General features: G+C 36.5%; 1 protein-coding gene across 4 annotated transcripts in view; it reads right to left on the bottom strand.

Annotated features, from left to right (window-relative positions):
• TMA16 (translation machinery associated 16 homolog) overlaps nt 1-18,493 on the bottom strand; it is a 46,596-nt gene that overhangs the window by 20,278 nt on the left and 7,825 nt on the right. For all 4 annotated transcript variants that reach the window (XR_012006229.1, XM_072773826.1, XM_072773824.1 and 1 more), the window contains exons 2-5: nt 12,822-12,934; nt 4,715-4,752; nt 3,343-3,427; nt 2,051-2,199 (exon numbers count right to left, since the gene is read on the bottom strand). Coding sequence is in view for 3 of the 4 variants with exons in the window: in XM_072773826.1 (XP_072629927.1) it covers nt 2,051-2,199; nt 3,343-3,427; nt 4,715-4,752; nt 12,822-12,934 (385 nt within the window). In the remaining variant the exon portion in view is untranslated. The remainder of the gene's footprint in view (nt 1-2,050; nt 2,200-3,342; nt 3,428-4,714; nt 4,753-12,821; nt 12,935-18,493) is intronic.

Genomic DNA, 18,493 nt, shown 5'->3' with positions numbered 1-18,493 from the left:
AGTTGGGTGATGGAGAAAACAGCTAATTAAAGTGGGTTCCAGAGAAAAACCAAGATGAGGAGATGGGAGACCTACGAGCATAAACAATTTTATACTCTTACAAGGTGACTATTCAGTGAAAGGGACACTGGCATCACTGCTTGAAGCTCTTCCCGAACCTCCTGTATTACACTGTATAAGGCATCTTGATAAATAAAACTTCATGTAACTTTTATTTTTTTATTTTTATTTTTTTTATTTTTTAAGATTTTTTAAATTTATTTATTTATGATAGACATAGAAAAAAAGAGAGAGAGAGGCAGAGACACAGGCAGAGGGAGAAGCAGGCTCCATGCCAGGAGCCCGACGTGGGACTCAATCCCGGGACTCCAGGATCACACCCTGGGCCAAAGGCAGGCGCTAATAAACTGCTGAGACACCCAGGGATCCCCTCCATGTAACTTTTAAACAAGTGCCAAAGTAGGTATACTATTTATTTCAGTTTTTAAATTGAAGAAAAGAAAGCGTGGCGGGGGAGGGTTAAATAACTTGTCCTGCTATACGGTAAGCTCTAAGGGTTTAAGTCGAATCTGTCTAATGCTACAGCTATTTTGTTATTTTTTCAGTGAAGAAGCTCACTTCTTAGAAATGATGAAGAGGAACTGCCAACTTTCCTCTTTTAGAAAACTCTGGTAACCTAGTAAATCACCATTTGAGTGACTCTACTTTTCCCTTCTCGTGTCCTAAATCCCATTGTTAACTTTTTAATTCACCAATTAAGAGTCAACTTGTGAAACTCTGGGCACCTCACCTTCAGACCCTAATGAAGGTAGAACCCCAAGTTCACACTCCCTTCCTCTCTCTCCCTTCCACCTCCCTGTATGGCCTTGGGTGTTCTATGGACCTTCTAGGCCTTGTGAGCAAAAATTTCATTTTGTCTTTTTTTGTTTGTTTTCTCCCAAATTTCCCTGACCGCTGTTACTGAGGTGCATCCCTGCAGTCATAAGAACCATGAGGCCGTACCAGCCATAACTCTGGCTCTGGCTGGAGAAATACCTAGGGTGGCTCAATGCAAGTACTAGAGGCCCAGGTGAGTGTCTCAGGCAGTTCTAGCTGATAGCATCCCTATCACTAGGCTGGGCCCAACACAACGGTTACCCACAAGATATTTCCTTTTAGGGTCTTATACTTCAGTGTTGTTTATTATCAAAACTTAAAAACTTAATTTGCTATTAAATATTTCATTTATACTGTGCTTTTCAAGTAAATCCACATACTATAAATGCTGTAACATGGACCAGAAATGGAATGTGAATAAAGTAATGTTTAGGACCATGGCAAACCTGAGAGTACATGGTCAAGTCTAAAAGGGACAGATGTTACTCCACTGTAGCAGATTATGTTGCCAGGCTAATTGAATTTTTTTTTTTTTTTTTAAGCCAGAAATCTACATGCTTCATGCAAAATCGACAGATTTATTCTAGACTGACAATTAACAAGCCAATCAAATACCATTTGCAGGCCATGTTGCCTTTGGGTTGTCACCTGTTTGTGGGCTTTGCGAACCTTAAGTACCCTCACCAAGTGCTTTTTCTTCAGACAATGTTGGTAAACTAACAACATGCTTGTCTATAAGAATGGTAAGAGATGCTACAATGCTAAGAATGAATGTTCAATTTCTGAAGTTTTTCCAAGAATGACTGCAGCTACTATAGCTTGGTCCTACAGGAATTAGAAAGATAAAAAGGGCACAGCACCTGCTCTAAAGAAACAGAGATGCAGCTAGAGATAGGCAAGTAATAAAGCAAATTAGAAATGTGCTGGAAGGAGAGGAAAACTTTACTGTCAGGGTAGAAAGATATGATATCACTATCATCACTATCACAAGTGACAGTTTTGAGAATTTAAGAAGAAAATAAAAATAAAAAATTATTCAATAGACTCACAAAAGAAATCAAAGAAAGAAATTCAAACTAAATAAATACAATAAATAAAATCAAAACCTTGAAATACATTACAAATCTGATATGACTGTGTATTTTAGAAAGAAAAAAAGAAAATGAGAACACACCAAGGCCATATCCTTCATACTGTTGTCGCTCACGCTCCATTGTCTGTTTGATGACTGTCTCCCGGGAATAGTGCCGCCTTCCCTGCCTGTCTTTGATGCTGTTATGTAATTCAATCTGCTCTAGTTCACTGCTGAATCGATTTAAATACCTGAGAAATAAGAAAGCAATTTGAGTTACAAGTCTACCCACCATTTGGCTTACAGTACATCATTTAAAACAAACCCCAGCCTTCGCCCATCCTTGAAATTTTTATATTCTCCTGAGTTCCTTGTATCCTCAGACTTCAGACCCTCCCTGAATAGTCCAAGCATGCCCAAAATTTCAACATCCAAATCACTGCTTGCTATTCAAGTATCTGCTAAACTCCAGACCCTCACACTCAACCACCTCCTGAACATCTCCATTTGGATGTCCCATAGAAGCTTAACATATCAAAAGTGAACTTGTGCCCACCTCTATCCCCACCCAACCCCCACCAAAACTGTCCCATCTTTTTTTTGGCTCTCTACTTCAGAAAATAGCACAACCATCCACCCACCTGCCCAGATGAACAACATAGGTGTCCTCCTTGACTCCATTTTTTCCCTTTTATGTCACATCCTAAGTTTTCACTAAGGATTGTGACTTTCTACCTTCTTAATATTTCTGGAATCTTCACTTCTCTTCACCATACTGCTACTAACCATGGAGAGGCCAGCATGCTCTCTTGCCTAGATTGTTTCATCAGCTTTTCAACAATGTCCTGCCCAAAGCCATGTCCCCTCAGGCCACCATCCTCATTCTCACTACTATAACATTTCTAAAGTTTAAATATGATCATCTCAGGTACCTACTGTAAAAAGCTTCTTATGGCTCCCAATGTCCTTTGATAAGGTCCAAACTCCTACAATGATCCTTGAGGTCTTTCATGAGCTGCACCTGTCACTGTCACAATGCCCTCCTTGAGCCTGTTATTTTGGTTATATTAAATGGCCAGCAGATCACTAAATATGTCACTCTTATATCTGATACTGTTCTCTCAGCCTAAAGGCTCTTGAACTAACCCACCTCAATCTGCTAATTAGGAAGCCTTTCCCGATCCCAAGAAACCAGGTTAAGTAAACACTCAGAGGCTGGGAAAAGTTATAAGCCTAGTGGAGTAGCTACACCAGGGTGTGAGTCTAAAGCTTTCATGATAACAAAGCCCATTTAATCCTCTATTAAATCCAGGACAGAACTCAGTCTCTTAAAGAACCAAACTGGAGAATTCCCCTTTTCTGAGCCTTTTGCTCATAACATGCCCAGTGTTTACCTTTCAATTAATTCACAAGCATCTTTCTTTGAATATCCTACTTTTTTGGGATCAAGATGACTTTGAAACCACTGCAGTTTTTCACCTGTAACAACAAGTATCAAAATAGATTAACATCATAAATCAGCACCTAAGCAATGAGCATTCATTATAATTTTCAACATCAGTGTGTTTAAAATAGTATCAAAATTTATTTCAATGTTAAATATAAAGGCTTATGTGGGCTCAAAGCTAATTAAACCAGTCTGTCAGAAATCAAATTGTCACATTTTAATCCGGGGAAGAGACAGGGGTGGGTGAGATGCTTTTTGATATATATTATCCAATAAGGATGCATGAATAAAAAAAAGAATATGTTAACAGAACACGAAGTTCTAAGTATTTAAAAAGCAAAAGATAGAACACTTGTCTAAAATAATAAAAATGAAAATTAGATTAGTGGTGAGGATAACACTAATGAACATTTAATAAGCAGCAGGCGCTATATCAAGAGTTTTACCATCCTTTGAGGATTATTATCCCTATTCACACATGTGAAAGGTTAAGTAGCCTGTCCGGGTACTCAAATTAGTAAATATATTAACCATACAAGATCTGTCAGATACCGTGCAAAGAGTAAATGTGACCATCAGGGTCACTTTCAGTTACGGCCATACCTGAGATACGGATGACCTACTTAGAAATACTATTCTATTACCTGAGAAAGCATTGAAGATCAGTATTCAAACAAAAAACGAACAAAGCCTAAGTCACTATTTTTTAAAAAAATTTATTTATTTGAGAGAGTGGAGAGAGACTGCAGAGAGGGAGAGGAAGAAGCAGATACCCGTAGACCAGAGAGCCAGACATGGGGCTCAATCCCAGAACCCTGAGATCATAACCTGAGCCAAGGCAGATGTTTAACCGACTGAGCAACCCAGGTGCCCCTAAGTATCACTATTTTAAAGTCAGGCTTCTAAGTAAAAATTTACTAATAATAAATCTAGCCAAAAAAAAAAGATGGTGACACTGAGATACAGACAGAGGATGCACATATCCACATCACTAAATATAAACTGCTGTTTCTAAAATACTTAGGCCACAATCCTTCCTAATTCTAATGGTTAGGGAGCTAGAATTAAACTTCAAGAGAAGGAATAGTAGGTAGACAGACAGATGGATAGATGTAGGTAGGCAAGCTGATAGATAAATAAAAAATAGTTTCTGAAAAACTGAGCTAGATATTAACACTTTTTAAGAGTTAACAATTGCTTTTACTTTGTTTTAATTAAGTCCAGTAAAGAAAAGTCCCTAGAAGAATCAAAAGAAAAATAGGTACAGAGCAGAATTTCACTACAGTTTAGCCAGAGTATCAATGAGTAAATTTACTTACCAATAAGATTGAGACGCAATGCCTTTTCATTTTTCAATCTTGGAAGAAAGAGTACATAAGGTATTAGAAAATTTCCATAACAAATTTTTTAAAAATCTGTCAAAAACAAACAAAAACTGCCCACAGAATCTTAAGTCAAGGATCATTCTTTTATACAAATGAAAATAATTTGTTAGTGCAGAAACACTGAACACCATGCTTTTCTTTTAAATCGCTGGAACAAAATGTTTCTAGAAACTTTCCTTTAGCTCTTCAGTGACTAATGACTAAAGGACACCTATAGAACAAATCAGTTTTGAACACCAACAAAAAAAACTTGACTGGATTATGAATGTTCAGGTGGATAATACTTATGCACAAGAGTAATGAATACCTTCTAGAAGATGAAGTGTGGCCACCAAGACCAAAAGGCCTTAGTGTCACCTTTTAAACTTCAACAAGAACAAAAATAGAATGTTTACTTTTCATAATTTGAAAAGAATTTTAATAAGAAAAAAACTGATTTATTCTCAGAAAACAATCTAGGAAATACATGATTCCTATTGTTGGTATTCTAAACATTAATTCCTTCAGGAGACCTTTGGATAGTTAGTTTTTGCCACACTTTATGCTACTCACTAGAGATACAGCAAAGAACAAAAAAGTTACTGTCCCTGCCTAACAAAGCAGACCAGATTTACCCTCCCACTTTAAACAACTAGAAAACTGGGAGAAATAAAATGAAGCTTTCTTTAAGCAAAAAGTTTCAGGCACAGAATGGGAGAAGATGTTCACAACACAAATAACTAACAAAAGGACTTGCATTCAGAATATGCAAATACTTCTTACTACTTACTTAATAAGACAACCTAATACCAAAAAGGGCAAAAGACTTTAACTGGTTTTTCATATCAAAGACATGGAAATGACCAAAGGCACATAAAAAGATATTTAAACATCACTGGTCAGGATGTACAAAATTAAATCAAACTAGGATACTATTATACAACTATCAGGATGGCTACAAAGTTTTTCAAAAAACTGATAATACTGCAGGTTTGAGTGTATTGATATGGAGAGAATGTAGCCCTAATACATTGATGGTGAAAATATAAAATGATACTATCACTTTGGATAAAGCAATTTCTTAAATACTAAAATGTGACACCTATCATACAACCAACAAGTCTTATAAACTTAATTTCATATAAACTCAATTTTCTTACACACTTTAACATACAATCACCATATGACCCAGCAATTCTAGTTCTAGAGAAAGAAAAATGAAAACATATGTCCAAACATTGTACATGAATGTTCATGGCAGCATTATTCATAAGAGCAGAAGCTGGCAAATTTTTTCTTAAATGACTGGAGAGTAACATGTTAGGCTCTGTGGGCCCTGTGATCAGTCACTAGAATGGTGGTTAGACTGTTCTACTACCAAAAACCCAAATCTGTACACTGAAAATATGGCTCTTTTACTGAATACTCTTTATACCTCAAAGTTGATTTTCAAAAATAGAGAATAAATTCATTCATTTCAATTAAGCATAGAGCAAATAACAATCTAGTTAGAAATCAGGTTGAGGTAATTCTGAGTGAACTCAATGGGTCCTGAACTAGACTGGTTATCAGTTGGGATAGAGAAAAGTAAAGACATTTGAGATTAATTCTCTAAAGTAGTTTTTCCTACATTTCTACCCATTATGCTCAGTTTCTCTCTGTTAGTTTCCTATACTAAGTCATTGTCTTTTGGTATCTAGGCTTCTTGGTTGTATACTCTGCAGGACAAAATATGATACTATATACTAACAAAATATTGCTAGGTTGAGAAATCATAAAATAAAGCCAAAATAACACAAAATAGCCATCTACGGGGGTGCCTGGGTGGCTCAGTTAAGTTGAACGTCTGACCCTTGATTTCGGCTTATGATCTCTGGATCATGGATCAAGCCCTGCGACAGGCTCTGTGCTTAGCACGGAGTCTGCTTCCCCCTTGCCTTCTCCCTCTGCCCTTCCTCCAGCTTGCTTAGGCATGCTCGCACTTCTCTAAAATAAATAAATCTTTAAAAAAAAAAAAGAGCCATAAGTTCTCTGTAAATTGTGCATCACCTGAAATATACTAGTCTTCAAAACATACTAGTTTCTTTTAACATGAACAGAAGCAATATTCCACATAGTCCTAAATTGGAGCATTCAAATACTGAAAAAGAACACGTCTGAGCTCTTATTCTGTTGCTATTCACTCCTGAAGTATCTTTAAGTAACCAGAGTCTATCAGTAGAGTCAACTTGACCAACCAGCAGGTCTGTTTTGTATCCTTGACCACTAGTCAAAGGTACTGCAAGATAATAGACATCCTCCCTGATCTCCCCGCTACCTATGTTTCTCCCTTAAAAGGACCTTAGGAAGAGGTACAAAGAATTCTCAGTTCTGTGTAAAAGCATAGAAATTGGATACTTTATGCTGCCTGGCTACCTCTGTTCCTTAGAAAAACCAAGTATCTTGGTAGGCAGAAAGTTCACAAAAGGTGTTAGTATCTAAAATGGTCCCCACTGATTCTTGTGTCTTGATAGCCATGTCCTTGTGCTGCCTGAGTGTGGCTGGCTAGATGTAGAGATTTCAAACAAATAAAATAACACAATAGCAATGGATGTCATTCTGAAATAAAGTTTCAAAGACTGTTTTCCATCCTAGCTACCTTCTCTTGTTCTATCTCAGAGCCTGTGCTCTGTCAGAACCAAGCCATCACGTTGTGAGTAGCCTATGGAGAGGCTGGTGTGGCAAGGAACTGATGCCTCCAGCCACCAGGCAGCCATGACTTGAAGTCTACCAAAAGCAACATGAGCGAGCTCGGAAGCAAAATCTCTCCCTGTTAAGCTCGGAGATGAATGTGGCCCTAATAAGCATTTTAACTGTAACTTTGTGAAAGACTGAACCACAAGCATTCAGTTAAGTGGCACAAGAATTCTTGGCCGAAAAAAAAAAAAAAACGTTTCAAGCTGCTATGATGGCACAGAACTTCTTATACCGCAATAGGTAATTAAAGCAGTACTTGATAACTGCTGTCCATTATTAAGAAGCCATGGGCACCTGAAGTTCAAGTTAAGTCCTGCTGGTACCTTTTCTATCATCTTGCTCACAGTTATCCCAATAGTCTGAGTATCTTGTAATCATCCATCTCTCCAAAATATGCAACTCAGCATTTCTGTCTTGCTGGGAGTACTACTCTAGTGCAGGAAGATCAGCAACATTTTATGTGTTTATGTCATTTAAAGGAAGATGATCCATGGTCAATGATGCTGCTACTCAAAAAGCTGACATCTATGACAGGCGTAAGTCTGTTTCATAAAATACATTACATACTACTAAAACTTTGTATTTGTTTGCTTCTGGAACCATAATGGTTACAATGAGGACCTCTTTAAAATAAATGAGAACAATCTGTTTAGAACATTGTCTAAGTAGAAAAAATTAAGTATTATTTTTCAACTGTACTATGAAAATGGAGCTTCAGCCCAATAATGGAACCTCTTTAGAATAAGTTATATAGGAATCAGCATGCTGTTCAATTTTATCCTTCCATAATTCTTTTATAATGTTGATTCTGTAAATTAGTGCATAAAATCCTGAAAATACCTGACAACATACGACTCTAGACTCACTAGCAAAGCACTTACAAGAGAAGCCAAGAATTCAGCCTAATTCTAACTAATTCTAAAGCTGTATTTCCTAAAATATGCCATATATACCAGTAGTACTATATAAGCTGATCTTATTTTTCAGTATCTCAGACACAGAATGAAATCATTTTTAAACAAGTTACTTCCCCCATTTTATTTTGATCCCCTCCAATTACAGTAAGAAGACAACTTCATTTAATGTTTATTTTATAAGTCTTCCAACCTTTGCCAAATCTTTTCACCAAGGATAAAGCAAGCATGCCTCAGACTCAGACCATATAGGGGAGGCAACAGTTATCTACTTGATTGTAATACAGATCAAGTATCTCCTTCAAAAAGATATGTAAGGGTAAAATATTCTAAAAAAAATATTAAGTAAATAATACTATGGGTCAGCGGTTCTCATAGTGTGGTCCCTAAACAAGCAGCAATAGGATCAACACTACCTGAAACTCATTAGAAATGCAAAATTTGACACTGCCCCAGACCTGACGGAAATTCTAGGGGAAGGAACAAAATTTTAATATGCCCTACAGGCATATCTTGCATACACATTAAGTTTATTAAATACTAGTACAGGTGGTAACAAAAACTGCAAAATTAAAGAAGTAGTAATCATGTCAGAAGACATAGCAAAATTCATGAAAGTGATACATTAATTTCTTAAAGTTTGAAAATAACTTTTTTTTTGGAAAATAAATTTTAAAGCAATACTGCTATCATCCCAATAACCTTTTTGGAAAAAAAAAAGAAAATTTGATTATACTATCACAGCACTTGTCTATTCTCTTTGAGAAACCTTCTTGCCAAATCACTGGGAACAGCTAACCTTTACTAAATATGTGTTTAGGTCTAGGGTATGAAATTAATATATAACAATGAACATGCCGGTTTCTATCAGATAGTGTGGAAATGCGTCTACCATTTATTAAAATGGTAAGGCTATTTTAAAATAGCTAAAATGATGATTTTTGTCTTTACAACTTCATTTTAAGTAAATTTTTGTCTCTACAGCAGCTCCCGGGGGCTCTCACAGGCCAAATATGGGGGTAAGAATTGGTGAGTTATACAGGGTGGCTGCTGACCGTAGAGGGTAGACTAAGGGACGGGAGGCAGAAAAGAAGGGGAATTACATACACATTTTGAATTTCTAAGAAAATTATACTATGGATTCTTCACATCAAGAATTCAAACCAACTTCCAGAATGGCATAAGGATCTATGAAATCCACTCCTCCATAAAAGCAGAGAGAATACTAACAAAACTTGTTAAATTCAACTTTTTCAGAAGTATGAAAATTAAGCAAAGGCTTCCAAGAATCTAAGGAGCATTCTGAAGAAAAACAGCCCAGCCCAATCTCTGTAAGAACAACAAATCTGCGATGCTATAATATACCTGATCCATCATCCTCTGGTCATCTCTGCAAGTGCTGGAAACCAATAGACCAGCAACTCAAGGTAGTTGTAAAAACCACCTTCCTAAGAGCTACTAGAGAGATCAAATTTGGAGTTCCCCAATAGATCCATCCCCAGAGAACTGCTACCATTTGACCTGACAGGAAGCATGCTGAAAAGATGGATTCTCAGAGTTACTTTGTCTTTATGTAAACTGACTTAGAGCTCTCTCTGTAGGAACAGCTCTATCTCCAAATTATTTCTTGAAGATAATCAGCAGCAATCATCTAACAAAGCAGCTGCCTCAGTGATATTACCAGTTGGGGGCTAACAAAAGGTGAACCAAAAAAATTTAAAGGAAAATTGGGGGAATGGAAGGTCCACAGAGGACTTGAAAGCAACCCCAACATATCCCTGGGAATCTAGAATGCCATATGCACATTAAGGATTATGTTTATGCTAAGGAAAGATCTAAGAATGTCCTAATCTCTCACTTCTGGCTAACCTTGAGGCTCTGTGCAAACAAGAAATTAAGTAAACTGCATCCTGGTGTGTCAAAGCCAACAGATTCACAGAGCCTCTCAGCAAAGGCTGACTTATTAGCTAAAGACATTTAAAGAACTCTGTCCAAACATGAGCTGACTACCAACTGAGCAGAAACATCACTGGCCACACACAACAATTAGACTTTACAGAATTAGTCTGGGAAAGTCACAAGGCAACAACAAAACTAAGGCAAACCTCATTGGGTATAGGGGCTTGGGGTGTCTATTTAACAGAGTCGTCATACTGTATTATTGTAAATGTCCAGTTTTCAACCAAAAATTATGACACACACAAAGAAACAGGAAAGTATGGCCCCTTCTCAGGGATTAAAAATAGAATCCAGTAGAAACTTTCTAAGGAAGCCCAGACAGTTGGACCTACTGGACAAGGACTTGAATACACCTATAACAAACATACACAAAGAACGAAAGAAAATCTAAAAAATTCAAGGAAATTATAAGAACAATGTTTTACCAAACAGATAATATCAGTAAAGAGACAGAAATTACAATGATGAGCCACATAGAAATTCTGGAGTTGAAAGATACTACAAAATGAAAAATTTACTAGAGAGGTTCAACAGCAGTTTTTTTACTGGTAGAAAAAAATAATCCACAAACATTAAGAACATGTTAGTTGAAATTATCCAGTATGAGCAACAAAAGTTTAAAAAAAAGAAAAGAAAAATGAAGAGTCTCAGAAACCTGTGGGCACTACTGAGAACACTAACATATGTATAATGGGTGTTACAGGACAGGAAAGGATAGAAAAGATATTTGGAAAAATAATGGCTAAAAACGCCTCAATTTGATGAAAAACACTGTTTTTCATTGTTAAGCACCCAAAAGCTTAACATACTCCATGGAGGATACACTTAGAGATCCACACCTACTAGACATACCAGTTAAACTATTCAAGACAAAGAACATCTTTAAAGTAGCAAGAAAAGTGACTCCTTGCACTCACTAAGATAAATAGTTAAATTCTTCTCATCAGAAACCATGCAGGCCAGAAGGCTGAGGGATGATGTATTCAAAGTGGTAAAGAGAAAGACTGAACCAAGAATTCTATATTCTAAAGTTTCCTTCAAAAATGAAGGAGAAATTAAGACATTATGAGACAAAACTTAGAGAATGTCTCACTTTCAGACCTGCCTTATGAGAAATACTAAAGAGAGTCCTACAGGCTGAAATGAAAGGACAGTAAACAGCAATGTGAATCGAATCCACATGAAGAAATAAGGGGCACCAGTCAAGAAAAATATAACATAATTACATAGTTAAATATAAAAGACAGTATAAATGTTTTTTTGTGTGTAACACCTCACCTCTCATAAGACAACTGCATAAAAACAATCACTGTAAAACTGTGTTTATGGGATCACAATGTATGAAGATGTCATTTATAGGCAATAATAGTACAAAAAAGGGACAACAGAGCCACAGTGATGCAAATTTTTTGTATACTACTGAAATTAACTTGACATTAATCTGAAACTAGATTATTTCAAGATTTAGTTGCAATTTGCAGAGCAACAACTAAGAAAGTAACAAAAAATAGTGGTCTCCACTTTACTAAATGATTTCCACACATTACTAAATCAATTCTCAGTCCTCATATCAATCAAGAGCAAAGGGCCATGGCTTGATCACCACCTTCTCTTTGAAACACAATCTTCTTTTTCCTCTTTCCTAGTCTCACTTGTTAGATCCTTTTTCCAACCTCTAAATGAGGTAGGCCTCTGGGATCAATCTTTGGCTCTTCCCTTTTCTACTTACATTTATTCATTAGATGATCTTATCTAGTCTCATGACTTACAGTCCCAGCTAGAAGCTTAGGACTTCCCAGTTTGTGTTGAATCCCTATATGTATCCTCTGAACACTAGACCCAACATATCCAACTGCCTGTGCTATATTTCCTTCTATATATCTAATAGACTTATAGACACTTTAACATACATTTTTAAAAGGTTTTACTTATTCATTCATGAAAGACACAGAAAGAGAAAGGCAGAGACACAGGTACAGGGCCCCCTGCGGGAGTCTGATGTGAGCCTCAATCCCAGGACCCCGGGATTATACGCTGAGCCAAAGGCAAGTGCTCAATCACTGAGCCACCCAGGCGTCCCCAGGTACTTTAACTCATATGCCCAATATATAACTACACAGCTCCTTCCATCACATCTTTCAGCATTCTGCTCCAATATGAACCTCTTCAGATAAGCCACATATGATTATCCTATGTAAAACAGAACCACTCTACCACTCTCCATCCCATAATTCTTTTTCCTTTTTCTTCATTGCACTCATCACAACCTATTTAAGTGTATATTTCTGCTTCAGGTAAGCTCTACAAGAGCTGAATCCTTGTTTGCTGTTTTACCTTCAGTGCACAGAACATACTTAACATTTGTTAAAGAAAGAAGGGAATACTGATTAAAGATAAATGCATAAATGGGCTTTACAACAATGCACAATACAAATGATAAAAAAAAAACTTACTTTTCCTTTTTTTCTTGTTTGTGGACCTCTCTTGTAATTTGAGCTGCTTTTCTACTATATGGATGGATGACTTTTTTTTCACGTCCTACAGTTTTTCCCTTTGGGGCTTTAGGCTAAAACATAAGAAAATATATGACATACATAGTCAGATATGTAAAAGGTTTGTCAAAAAATTGTCTTTAGAAATAAATTTAAAAAACAGTAATATAAGAAATACCATAAGCCAGAAACACTACTATTTATCAAGAGATAAATAAGACCTGTTAAATGACTGGAACAGTATGTATTTCCATTGTCATACAGCAACGATATATTCAGAACTACTCTTGAGTGATATAAGAAAAAGAACGGCAGAGAAAAGGTCAATAAACCCAGCTCTTCAACCAAGTGTAGGTAAGGAGGTGAGGAGAGAGTTAAAAATTTGTGTCACAGTTAAAAAAAAAAGTTGGGGAGATAGAAGGAACACATGATGTTCATGGGAGCCTGACTGTAAAGGTTGCACATGGAACAGAGTGGGCACTGAATCAAGCAAAATCAAACTTGGGTTCATAGAAAAACAAGAGGAAATAATAGAAGGCATCTCGAAATCAGCACATCCAAAAAAGAACGTACTATTTTCCCATTCAAACCTTATGCTAGCTAAGAAGGTCATAATTCATTCAGTCCATTGAACTAGACATTCAGATAATTCTTTATTCCTACATACTTCTATGTTTTATCACACCTGTTTTTATTTTGGAATTAGATCTGGCTTCCTCTAATAGAACCCTGAAATAATAATACTGTAACCTGATAAAGTTTAGTTCTCTCCTATAAAAAGCAGGAGTATGAGGTTCTGCTTCACAAAGTCCCCAGAGATCCAGGCTCCTTCCACCTACCATTCTTAAGCTACAACCTCCTATGTATCTATATAGTTCAAGATGACTTAATACCAAGTCTACACTCCAGCCAGTGAGAAGTAGAAAAGAAAATCAAAAGGCATACCCTTTTCCTTTAAGAGCAAGATCTCTGAAGTTGGAGTCTTCTGTTTACATCCATTGACCAAAATTTAATCAGTGGGTTACGTAAGGGAGAATAGTAAGTTTAATTGTTATTCTCAGAAAAAAAAAAAAAACATTATAAAAGAAAAAGTCTATCTGGGGACAGCTGGCAGTCTCTAATATACCTAATCCTCAAAAAAGGTCAAGTGTTCCTAGAATCTTCTCTTCAAAACTATTGTCAATGCCTTAATTCAGCCTCATGGTTTTTCATGATTAGGATGGCCTTTAGATTCTCACTGCTAATTCTTTTTTCATGGAAGTCTCAGAGCTTACTTTTCTGCAGTATTTATCTAGTAAAATACTTCTCCACTGCTAACGAGCTCACACATAGGTCCCAACTCCTTCATGTGGAAAACAATCTATCCCCAACCTACTTCTCCAGCATTATTTTCATTCTTCAAAACACCCTTCATCCCATTCTTACTGAACTTCTCCTCCATTTCCAGAACACACTTTGCTATTTCATAATTTCTGGAGACTGCACTTGTTACTTCTGCCTGCAAAATCCTTTCCCTTTCTAATTCCTTCATAAAATACAACTCAAAGTCACTCCTCTGTAAAACTTTCTGCAGAATTAAAATGACCAATTCCTCATTCACACATGTATTCATTCCTTCAGAAAATATTCACTGAAATACACCAACAAATATTCACTGCTCACTTCTTGATAAACCTGACCAAGATAACTCCAACTCTGAAACCCAGAATGGCAAGAATGGCACTGGAAGATGGTTACAGATATAGAATACTATGAAATCATCACACAACAGTACAGGCATGCTTTGTTTTACTGTGCTTTGCAGATATTGTGGGGGTTTGGTTTTGTTGGTTTACAAACAAGGTTTGTGGCAACCCTGCAGGGAGCAGGTCTATCGGCACGATTTTTCCATCAGCATCTGTTCACTGCATGTCTCTGTGTTGCATTTCAGTAATTCTTACAATATTTCCTTATCATTATTATTGTTAGATGGGTCATGGTGGTCTGTGATCAGTTAATGTTATTCTTGTAATTGTTTGGGGCACCATCAACTGTGCCTATATAATAAGCAAACTTCATCAGTAAATGCTGTGTGTGTCCTGACTCTTCTCACTGACCATTGTCCCATTTATCACCCTCTTCTCAGGTCTATTTCCTGAGACAGAACAACATAGAAATTACACCAAATACTAACCCTACAACGATATCTACTGTTCAAGTGAAAGCAAGAGTCATATATCTCCCACTTTAAATAAAAAGCTAGAAACAACTAAGCTTGGTGAGGAAGGCGTGTCCAAAGCTGAGACAGGCCAAAAAGCCAGACCTGTTGTGAGCACAAAGGAAAAGTTCTGGAAGGAAATTTAAAGTACTATTTCAGCGAACAAGGAATGATAAGAAAGCAGAATACCTTTAATACTGATAAAGACAAAGTTTTGAGTGCTCTGGATAGATCCAACCAGCCACAACATTCCCTTGAGCCAAGGCCTAACCCAGAGAAAGGCCTACCTCTTTTCAATTCTGTGAAGGCCAAGAGAGGTGAGGAAGCTGCAGAAAAAGTTTGAAGCCAGCAGAGGTTGGTTCATGAGGTTTAAGGAAAGAAGCCATCTTCATAACATAAAAGTGCAAAGTGAAGCAGCAAATGCTGATGTAGAAGCTGCAGCAAGTTATCCAGAAAAATCTGATGTAGAAGCTGCAAGTTATTATAAAGAGCTTTAATGTACATTTTCAATGTACACAAAACATCCTCCTACTGGAAGATGCCATCTAGAACATTCATAAATAGAAAGAAGTCAAAGCCCGGCTTCAAAACTTCTGATGACAGACAGAGTCTCTTGTTAGGGGCTAATACAGCTGGTAACTTTAAGCTGAAACCAATGTTCATTTATCATTCCCAAAAATCCTATAGCCCTTAAGAATTATGGGAAATCACTCTGCTTGTGCTCTATAAATGAAACATACATCTGCTTATAACATGGTTTACTGAGCATTTTAAGCCCAATGTTAAGACCTACTGCTAAGAAAAAAAGATTCATTTTAAAATACGACTTTTCACTAACAAGGTACCTGGTGGCCCAAGAGCTCTGATGGAAACAATGAGATTAATATTGTTTTCATGCCTGCATCCATTCTGTGTAGCTCATGGATCAAGGAGATTCTGACATTCAAATCTTATTAAAGAAATACATCTTATAAGGCTACAGCTGCCATATACAGTGATTCCTCTACGAATCTGGGCAAAATAAATTCTTGAAAGCCTTCAGAAAATGATTCACCATTCTAGAAGCCATGAAGAACATTCATGATTCATGGGAAGAGGCCAAAATATAACATGAACAGGAGTTTGGAAGAAGTTGATTCCAACCCTCATGAATGACTTCAAGGGTTTCAAGACTTCACCCAGAAGAAGGAACCAACTACAGATGTGGTGGAAAAAGCAAGAGAATAGAAATATAAGTGGAGTCTCAAGCTATGATTGAATTTTGCTGCAATCTCATGATGAAACTTGAATGGGCAAGGAGTTGCCTCTTACAAATGACTAAAGAAAAAGATAACTAATGAAGACAAAATAATAATAATAAAGCAAAGTTTTACTCTTTGGAAAGGTAACTTTCTTCCACATATCCTAACAAATAAAATGCTTTAAAAAAGAAAAGAAAAAGGTCACAGAACCCCCAAGAAAAAGTTACTGATACTGCTAAAACTTAACAGCTAAAGTTACAGAGGTATAACATTGTTTTAGCAGTATGTCCAAGTCTATAAAAAACTTCCTTTAAAGATTCAATAAAAACTTTCTTTAGAAAAAGAAATAGTTTCATAGCCTCGGAGTATGATAATGTTCTCATCACTTTTAGAAGTCTCCGTTTAAGAACCTCCCAGACTCAGTACAAAGAAGAAACAAAGAAATTGAACTTCTATTCTGATTCAGGTGTAGTTTGTGGTTCCTTGTATTATTCATGAAAAGGTTGCCTCAGGGCAGGGTATAAATATATAATAAGGCACAGCAGTATGTACAACTTGCTAAATGTTAAAACATGTTCATGTTTTTCAATATATTAAAATAAAAAAGAAATATTTCAATAGGGAAAAACTGCAGTAAAACCTTATCAAAATGTTAACGTATTAAAAATGTCTTAACTGAAAAGTTAAAAATCAGTTAATATCTCTTAACTGAAAAGCAATTAATCTCTATCAGTCAGGGGTTCTCCAAATTTATTTGTAGAGCAACTAATAATTCATAGAATAGTGCAGAATGTAAACATATAAAACTAGGGGTGGAGGAAAGAGTTTGAGGTGTATTTTCTATAGAAGATTAATATGTTTCAACTTTGAGGGGATCCCTGGGTGGCTCAGCGGTTTGGCGCCTGCCTTTGGCCCAGGGCGCGATCCTGGAGTCCCGGGATCGAATCCCACGTTGGGCTCCCGGTGCATGGAGCCTGCTTCTCCCTCTGCCTGTGTCTCTGTCTCTCTCTCTCTCTTTCTCTCTATGTCTATCATGAATAAATAAATAAATAAATCCTTAAAAAAAAAAATATGTTTCAACTTTGAAAAATACAAGGGCAGCCTGGGGGCTCAGCGGTTTAGCACAGCCTTCAGCCTTCAGCCTTCAGCCTTCAGCCTGATCCTGGAGACCCAGAATTGAGTCCCATGTCGGGCTCCCCGCATGGAGCCTGCTTCTCTCTCTCTGTCTCTCATGAATAAATAAATAAAATCTTTAAAAATAAAGAAAATGATTTGAGTCAAATATCTGGATGCCCAAGTTGAAGAACGCTAGCACAGTGCAGGGGAAACCAAGGACTGAATGGAACGATGGCTAAAGCCTAATGTCACTACAAATGTAGCCCCTTTGCCTGACTAGAAAAAACTCTGGCCTTCACGGTTGCTCATGATCAGCTCTGTCTTTGGTCTTTTCTCTCTCTCTGTCTCTCATTAATAAATAAATGAATTAAATCTTAAAAAAAAAAAGACAAAAACAGCATTTCCATTCCAAAGCATAACTAAGGCACTGTTTTGAATAACTACGCTTACTTTGAAAAGTTTCTGGCACCACAAAAATATTCCAGTCAGAAAGAAATATTAAAAGTAGCTCCTTCCTACAATCTTTAGGAATTACTTCAGAAAATTTATTTGGACTTGTAATTGAGAGGAACAGAAGAAAACACATAAACAGTTTATTCAAACAAAAAAAAAGAATAGAAAGGTATTTCAGGGGCAATATGCTTCAAATATTCCTGTTAAAATCATAAACAAAAAGGAATTTTTTCTTTCTTTTTTTTTAAGGAACGTTTTCTAAAAGACCACGAAGGTCATCAAAGAATCCAGGCTCAACAAAAGACAGAAATGCCATTTAGACTACCCAGTGTAACTAGAAACCTAGAAAAATGATTATTACACCAAACACATTTAGAGTACATAAAGGTATACAAATACCTAAAAAAAAGTCATACCTAAAACTGAGAAAGCTTATAGTGTAACATTTTAAACACCAAAATAAATTTCAAAATATGATAATACTAAGTCACTCAACACTAATGACATGATGAAAATGAGATGGATTAATTAAGAGAAGCTGCTCTTTATTTTGGCAGTGAATATACCATGAAGAAATCCAGAGCATTTTCCTTGCTTTACAGATAAATATGACACCAATGACCAAT

This window comes from Canis lupus, chromosome 13, assembly GCF_048164855.1.
Source record: "Canis lupus baileyi chromosome 13, mCanLup2.hap1, whole genome shotgun sequence".
Classification (NCBI taxonomy): domain Eukaryota; kingdom Metazoa; phylum Chordata; class Mammalia; order Carnivora; family Canidae; genus Canis; species Canis lupus.
This window is presented reverse-complemented; position numbering and strand designations above follow the sequence as displayed.